This window comes from Cucurbita pepo, chromosome LG01 (assembly GCF_002806865.2).
Source record: "Cucurbita pepo subsp. pepo cultivar mu-cu-16 chromosome LG01, ASM280686v2, whole genome shotgun sequence".
Classification (NCBI taxonomy): Eukaryota; Viridiplantae; Streptophyta; class Magnoliopsida; order Cucurbitales; family Cucurbitaceae; genus Cucurbita; species Cucurbita pepo.
Window position 1 is genome coordinate 13559523 of NC_036638.1, and position 8799 is coordinate 13568321.

At 36.1% G+C, this 8799-nt stretch overlaps 1 protein-coding gene and 1 long non-coding RNA gene across 3 annotated transcripts; both read right to left on the reverse strand.

Annotated features, from left to right (window-relative positions):
- Nucleotides 1-2638: 2638 nt before the first annotated feature.
- LOC111799793 lies at nt 2639-4266 on the reverse strand. Of its 2 annotated transcripts, none has more exons than XR_002815897.1 (4): nt 4159-4266; nt 3927-4082; nt 3715-3784; nt 2639-2931 (listed from the first exon to the last, which is right to left on the reverse strand). It is a non-coding gene; the product is annotated as an uncharacterized LOC111799793 (long non-coding RNA). The 2 variants fall into 2 exon arrangements; XR_002815898.1 differs by having other exon boundaries at nt 3892-4082.
- Nucleotides 4267-4519: 253 nt separating this feature from the next.
- Nucleotides 4520-4873, reverse strand: LOC111797549. Its single transcript, XM_023680627.1, has one exon. The coding sequence runs from the start codon at nt 4871-4873 to the stop codon at nt 4520-4522; it is 354 nt and encodes a 117-aa protein (XP_023536395.1).
- Between the last annotated feature and the right edge of the window lie 3926 nt (nt 4874-8799).

Here is an 8799-nt window from a genome sequence, read left to right on the forward strand (position 1 = left end):
TTTTTTTTCAGGAGCGCGAGGCGTCGGTCAAGAGTGGGCGTGATCTGAAGAGAATTGTCACAGAGAAATGGGTTGTCCCGAGGCGTCAATCCAGTCTTAGTCTTTATTTTTGTATTCGTATTCTTTTGAAATTTATTTTCCAAACGGTCTTGTGTTCTGTGTTTATCGTTCGAAAAACTTTATTGGAATTTGATGATTTTCGTTACTTCATATTTAAATCTCTTGTGCATTTATGTCATGTCGTTAGTCACTGTCCGTAGTAAAATATTGGGCTGTGACAATATAGCTATTTACTATATATAGCTTTACCCGATTTAATCATATATAGCTATTTACCATATATAGCTTTACCGGATATAGCTTTACCAAATATAGCTTTACCGTATATAATCGTTGACCAAACTATAAATAAGCAGCAGGCTTCATAACCTAACAAAGGAAACTCTTAAGGTTTAAATGAAAGGACGGTGAACCAAAGAAGCCTCAAGGGGATAAGACTAAAACCAGACGTCCTAGAGCCAATTAGAAGCCCGTGGCAATCAGTTAAGATACGATGAGAGCCTACAAGTAGGTGGCTTACTAAGTATAAATTTTATACTCATCCTTGCTATATCTTTCTTTTTCAGGTTCATGAGGCATCGGATCAAGAGAGGGCGTGTTGAGAGGTAGATTGTCACAGAGGAATGCATGTCCCGGGGCGCCAGTCTAGTCCTTCTTTTTTGTACACATTATGTTTCATATTTTCGTTGTCAAAACTAGTTATTGTTTCTTTGTATCGAAACTTTTCTTTCCTTATGAAACAAATGATTTTTGAAATGATGTCTTCTTTTGAGTTTTCATGCATACACACTATACGTCAATATCGTTTTGAGTCATGACTCGTAGTAAAATATTGGGTCATGATTGATTGGTATCAAAGCACCAAGATATATGTCCTGTAGATATTTAAGTTAAAGAATCGTATCCTTTGTGACCACGCCCATCAATCACGTGCCACTCATGACCAGATAATCTCACATATTTGAATTGTGAAGTTAAGAGCTAAGTTGATGTTTAAAGAATATAGATGACTTTCTGTTGTGTTGTAATTGCACATTTCCTGGAGGATGTGCTATGAACAAAATGTAACCGTATTTTTTCTGTTATAGTAGATAATGATACCAAAGAGACGTGGATCCTATGTCGGGCCTAGACCTAGAAGGGAAAGAAGAAGAGTCGCCTAGGACACCGTTGTTTCATCACCTAAGGTGGAACAACCTGAACCTCAAGAGGAAGTTAGATATGTGTCCCCAAGCAAGTGAGAAAATTGTACCACGGGCACTCAGAACTGGAATGGGCTAAAAGGGAGTGGTGAATCAAGACAAATCTGACGCAGACGGCAGTCCCACCAGTGTCAGTCATAAATCACAGAGGTCCCGCCCAACCAACCAACAACCACGCTCACACTGGATGTGCTACCAACATTCATGTTAACCTCAATGGAAAATCAGGTTCTGATGACCCAAATGATGCGGACAGTGGTGGCTAATCAGACATCAGTGCAAGGGACCAGAGACTCAAGGACTATGAATGTGGAATCCCATTACCTGAAAGCTTTCCAAAGATATAAACTATCTTCCTTTGACGGTGGCAAGGTAGATCCTATAGTAGCAGATGTTAGATAAAAAGCTATAGTTTTCTTTATTTAGGTTATTTACATGTTTCCTTCAACTTAGTTGTTTTTTTAGGCTAACTAAATTAACATATAATTACATGTATAATGGAAGAGCCTATTTTTAGCTGGCGGTTTGGGCAACTTTAGGCGCAAGATTTGTTAGCCACTCCAGCCAATTTTAGAATGTAATCTGTTTTAAATAGCCAAATTAAATTAGAAACATTTGCATGGTGTTTTTTAGCAACAATTCCCAAAGCTTCTATACTCTTCCTTTATTTTTCTTCAGCTTTTCTATTTTTCTTCTCCCAACAATTTCTTTGGCAATTTTTCTTCGTTAAGAATTTCCTCACCAGGCGAATTGTTCAGTCAAAGATAACAGCAAAGACCTGGCTAGAGGCTATTGAAAAAACCTTTCATTATATGAACTATCCGCTGGAGTATCAAGTTCATTGTGGGGCATATATATTAGAAAGAAGAGGCACATTTATGGTAGAAAGACGCTCAGAGGATTATTGCACCACATGGACAGACTATTACCTAGTGTCAATTCAAAGAAGCCTACCTTCGCAAATATTATCCAGTCACTGCTAGAATGAAAATGCAGGAAGCGTTCCTTGAACTCAAACAGGGAGACAAGTTAGTGGAGGAGTATAATCTAGAGTTTAACAGGCTGGCAATATTTTAGCATTGAGGAGTTAAAGGTCGAGTGATTCATTGTTGGTCTAAGGGAGGATCTAAAGGGGCATGTGGTAGCCAAGGCATCCTCTGATTATGCAGAAGCCCTTTGAGTGGTGATCCACATCGACATACCCGACATCGACAAGTTACAGTCAGGATTAGCCCAGACACCCCACGCCGCAATTCAATGGAAGAGAATAGACATGAACCACCCTAGAACTGGCAGACCGCCCTATGGCGGCACTAGTGTAACGATCGATCTTCGAAAACCTTTCAACACTTCTTGTTGTTTGAAAAGGGGACTAAAAGTTAAAGTTGTCTTATATACATTTAAAAATATCAAAATTACTACAAAACACATAACGAGAACCCGCAGAGTCACATCAAAAGGAAACGGTTGCAAAATATCGCGTGTTTTTTCCAAAAACATCAAAATCATAACCAAAACGACATGGGAGAAGAGGACTCAATCTAAGGGCCCCGAAAAACACCAAAATCATAACCAAAACGACATGGGAGAAGAGGACTCAATCTAAGGGCCCCTTCTACAGCTGCACACCTCCACACGTTCCCGCCACCGATCCAGATCTACTTTTCACCTGAAAAATATAAATAACAAAAAATGAGTATATACAAATACTCAGTAAGTAACCTGCTCGTAAGCTCTTGTCAAACTTAGCCCTATTCACGAGATCTTAAGCTTTGTACTCGAATAGTCACTAGTCGGAGACCTAGTGGTGCCTGGCAACGTCTAATTGTTCCTAAGATCAGTAACTACCTGCCACTATGCCTCGCTAGGCCGGGTCAGTAACTACTTGTCTTACGCCCTTGTAGGCTCAGACCAGTAAAACTACCTGTCTTAGGAACAATAACTACCTGTCACTATGCCGCTCGGCTGGATCAGTAAAAAGGTCATGATTCGTCTCACTATTCACCTCTAACGGGTTACCATAGTAATATACTATGATTACCCTCAACCCCTTGTGGGTGACTACTAAAACGGTACACTGTCGTCTACAACTTATGATAACTAGCAAATAATAAATGGTCCAACTCACAAAGGGCAACAATGGCTACCCAAGCTCTGCACCCAATGCCTAACAAAGAGTCACGGCAACAACACGTCACCATGCTAAATCACATAATAACCATCTAGTTCAACATAAAACATACCATTCCATACGCCTATAAGAAATGTCACATTCATGTCAATGAAACTATATAACCATAACGACAATCAAAATATAACCAAACACATTATTGAAGTACCACCTCCATGAACTAAATTTCATCCCTAAATATGGTACTAAATTATTTGCCCACAAACCCAAACCGATGCCTACAAGCAATTACATAGAATCTTGCTCCAAATGGTTACTTACATGATCGTAGACTTCCCAAAACTTTATGAGTCTTCAAGTGTCCACTTGACTAAGCTAATTGAGAATTTTCCTATAAATAAGGCATTATGGAATGTGTTAGTCAAGTACCTAAATCTGAATAAAGACGAATCAAACGGTGTGAAATGAAAAAGAAAATTTTGGGTTTCGGTTCTGTACACGTGAGTCGGGTCGGGTGGGTAGGTAGAGAATACCTAGGGGCGCGAGACAACTCTCTCTAAGGAACTCGGCACAGGCTACGCCCCACGATTTTTTCGCTCTTCTTCCCACCTTCTTCTTGATCTTTCTTTCCTCTCAGCACCCCATGTCTTCTTCTTCATGAGGACTCATCAACTTCTCTTGACCATAACCTAGGTACACCGACCCAGTGAAATGTATTAGGGTTTTCAGGAAAGGAGCAATGAAAATCACACCACTAGGGCTTACCGTCGGCGTTCTCCCTTCCTAAATGGTTCGGTCCCAACGTTGCCGATGAGCGCTTCAAGTTTCGTCGTTCGTCTCCTCCGCTCCACCCTCTCCTCTATTTTTCTTCTTNTTTCTTTTACTTCTCTCTATTTTTTTTTTGTCTGTATGCCTTTCTCTATATTTTCTCTTTTTACTTCTTTCCTATCATCGTTTCCTTTCTTCTTTTTTGCTTTTATTTCTTCTTTTTTTTTTTAACCCTAAAAGAGTAGTACAACTGGCCTTTCTCTCTCCTCAATTAATGCCAGTCTCTTACAATCTTCCCCCTTGACAACTTTTTCCAAAGTTCTAATCCCAGAACACCACGAGATACTTGGCCTCCATCTCAGCTCTCTAACTCCCAGGTTGCTTCCTCAACAGGATGGTTGTTCCATACCACCTTGACAAGCGATATCTCCTTGTTTCCAAGCTTCTGTATTTTCGTGGCTACAATCCTGATGGGCACCTCCTCGTAACTTAAGTCCTCCCTCAAAGGAAGATTTGCATACTCAATCACATGAGAAGGATCTAGGGTGCACTTATACAACATAGACATGTGGAACACGTTGTGAACAACAGCTACAGCAAGAGGCAAGGCTAGTCGGTACGCCACAGAATCAACTCTCTCCAAGATGTCGAAAGGACCGATAAATCTTGGGATCATCTTGACCTTCTTTCCGAATCTCATTACCCCTCTCATGGGTGCCAATTTTTGGAAGACGTGATCACCAACGGCAAACTCTAGAGCCTTGCAACGCGTGTCTGCATAACTCTTTTGTCGGCTCTGTGCAGTCTGAATTCGTACTCTGATCTTTTGCTAAAACGCCCCGTTGGGTTTAATTATATATATATATATATATATGTGTGTGTGTGTGTGTGTGTTAAAATAAAAACAACAAAATAAAGAAGAAAAAAAACTAACCATGAAGAGATATGTCATTTTTAAAAGGTTAGTAGTCAGATTTACCTTTTTTATTTTTCTTTCTTTCTAGATATTAGCAATTATTTAGATCTGAGTTAGAAATTTAGAAATTATCTACTAAAGATATTAGCAATTATTTAGATCTGAGTTAGAAATTTAGAAATTATCTACTAAAGATATTAGCAATTATTTAGATCTGAGTTAGAAATTTAGAAATTATCTACTAAAGATATTAGCAATTATTTAGATCTGAGTTAGAAATTTAGAAATTATCTACTAAAGATATTAGCAATTATTTAGATCTGAGTTAGAAATTTAGAAATTATCTACTAAAGATATTAGCAATTATTTAGATCTGAGTTAGAAATTTAGAAATTATCTACTAAGGATATTAGCAATTATTTAGATCTGAGTTAGAAATTTAGAAATTATCTGTAAATTATCTATCCTAGCTAGGGTCCATGAAAATTGATCCGAGAAAAAAAGGAATAGATAAGTAAGGAGGAGAGGAAGATAAGGGAAGAAGAGAGAAAGATTGGAAAACAGATCAAATAAAAATAAAAAATACCAAATTTGGAAACATAATCAAAAGAGATTTTCACTGAGAGGAAGATTAGATTTGGAAATAGTAAAGGTAAAGAAAATCTGGTGAGTAGAATTAAACCCGTTAGAATAAACTGCTTAAAAGAATGAAACTAATTAAAAGAATTAAATTTAAATTGCTTAAAATAATTAGATATGGAAGTAGAATTGAAAGGCTAAACAGAATTAGAGTTAGAAGAAAGAAGAAAAAAAAAACAAAAGAGAGAGGATTTTAGGAAAGAAAGAAAGTTAGAAGAGTTTGAAGATGGCAAGTACGGTTCATATGACAATGCCAAAATTGAAAGGCTAAACAGAATTAAAGTTAAAAGAAAGAAGAAAAAAAAAATGAAAGAGAGAGGATTTTAGGAAAGAAAAGAAAGTTAAAAATGTTTGAAAATGGCAAGTACGATAAATAGAATTAAAATATGACATAGAAGAGAAATAAGTGAGAGGAGAAGATATGAGAAATTGTTATATTTGTTAAAATATGACATAGAAGAGAAATAAGTGAGAGGGGAAGATATGAGAAATTGTTATATTNGGAAAACAGATCAAATAAAAATAAAAAATACCAAATTTGGAAACATAATCAAAAGAGATTTTCACTGAGAGGAAGATTAGATTTGGAAATAGTAAAGGTAAAGAAAATCTGGTGAGTAGAATTAAACCCGTTAGAATAAACTGCTTAAAAGAATGAAACTAATTAAAAGAATTAAATTTAAATTGCTTAAAATAATTAGATATGGAAGTAGAATTGAAAGGCTAAACAGAATTAGAGTTAGAAGAAAGAAGAAAAAAAAAACAAAAGAGAGAGGATTTTAGGAAAGAAAGAAAGTTAGAAGAGTTTGAAGATGGCAAGTACGGTTCATATGACAATGCCAAAATTGAAAGGCTAAACAGAATTAAAGTTAAAAGAAAGAAGAAAAAAAAAATGAAAGAGAGAGGATTTTAGGAAAGAAAAGAAAGTTAAAAATGTTTGAAAATGGCAAGTACGATAAATAGAATTAAAATATGACATAGAAGAGAAATAAGTGAGAGGAGAAGATATGAGAAATTGTTATATTTGTTAAAATATGACATAGAAGAGAAATAAGTGAGAGGGGAAGATATGAGAAATTGTTATATTTGTATGTGTTAGTGAAAGAGGGATTGATTGAATAATTGATGAGAAGATTAAATTATGAAGAGCAAGAATGCTCTATATATACACAGATAATACAAAAAGATATTTAGAAAATCTACCTAAAAATCTGCATAAAATCGAGTAACAAACCAGTAAACAAATCTAATCAAATCAAAACAAAACAAAAGTAAATCTAACTCCTAACGGAGATTTAATTAGATACTAACTGACAGCAATCTAAACAAATACGTGATCTTTAACACTCCTCCTTGTTTAGATGCTGTGAACTCCAAGCTTTTTTTTGAACACCCATCTTGCTCCAATTATCTTTCTANAAAAAAAAAAAAAAACACTGTTTGGATTACCAACAAAATGTTTGAAAATGGCAAGTACGATAAATAGAATTAAAATATGACATAGAAGAGAAATAAGTGAGAGGAGAAGATATGAGAAATTGTTATATTTGTTAAAATATGACATAGAAGAGAAATAAGTGAGAGGGGAAGATATGAGAAATTGTTATATTTGTATGTGTTAGTGAAAGAGGGATTGATTGAATAATTGATGAGAAGATTAAATTATGAAGAGCAAGAATGCTCTATATATACACAGATAATACAAAAAGATATTTAGAAAATCTACCTAAAAATCTGCATAAAATCGAGTAACAAACCAGTAAACAAATCTAATCAAATCAAAACAAAACAAAAGTAAATCTAACTCCTAACGGAGATTTAATTAGATACTAACTGACAGCAATCTAAACAAATACGTGATCTTTAACACTCCTCCTTGTTTAGATGCTGTGAACTCCAAGCTTTTTTTTGAACACCCATCTTGCTCCAATTATCTTTCTATTTAGAGGTCGATCAACCAACTCCCAGATTTTGTTTTTCTCGATCACTGAAAGCTTCTCCTCGGACAGGTGCATCATCAACCAAAGCATCTTGTCGTTCATATTCAAACTCTTCTAACATGCTATCAAAGATTAAATTGTTTGGTGCATTAGAAATCTAATTCACCTTCGTCCGTTCTTCCCAATTCCATTGCTCATTTCCAGCAAAATGAACATCTTGGCTCACAATAACACAACTAATGTGTGGTTGAAAAACTCTGTAAGCTTTGGATATAGTGCTATACCCAACAAAGATGTCAACTTCTGACTTTTTGTCAAACTTATCACGCTTGACCTCTGGAATGTAAATGAAGCAAAGAAACCCAAATAGTCTAAGGAACTTTAAAGAAGGTTTGTAACCATACCAAACTTCAAATGGTGTCAGGTCCTTCACAACTTTTGTTGAAATTCGATTTTGCAAGCACATAATAATGTTTGCTGCTTTTCCCCAAAAACGTTTTTAAAGATCCTTCTCATGAAGCATGCATCTCGTCATCTCCATTATAATTCNCATACGTCAATTGATTTTTGAAATTTTTGTTGTTTTTATACCTGCTGCTGTCTTAATGCTTAACACNAGATCCTTCTCATGAAGCATGCATCTCGTCATCTCCATTATAATTCTATTCCTCCTANTCATAGACCTCCTTTGCTCTTGTGCTTGTAAAGCATTCAAGAGCTCTGTAAGAGAAATCTTTGACAAGTCTTTGGTGTTCTCCAGAGTAGCAATGGTGGCTTCAAACTTCTCTGGAACAGTGACTAGCAGTTTTTAACGATCCTGGAATCATTTAATACAGAACCAAGCAATCTCACCTTGTTGGCGATGCTGAGAAGTTTGTCAAAGTACTCTTTTACCGACTCTGACTCCTTCATCTTCTGCAACTCGAAATCCCTGATCAAATTCAGGGCTTTCATTCCACGAATCCTCTAATCTCCTTCATATTCGGCCTTGAGATAATCCCAGATTTCCTTTGCTGTTTTGAGGGACATTATTCGCATGAATATCATTTGAGATACAGCGGCAAATAGGCAAGCTTTCGCCTTTGATTTCCTCGTCTTCTTTTCCTTCTGTAATTTGATTTGTGCTACAGTAGGATTTGCTGG

Coding starts and splice junctions, on each gene's coding strand:
- LOC111797549 (XM_023680627.1), bottom strand. CDS start 4,873: ATGAGAGGGGTAATGAGATTCGGAAAGAAGGTCAAGATGATCCCAAGA.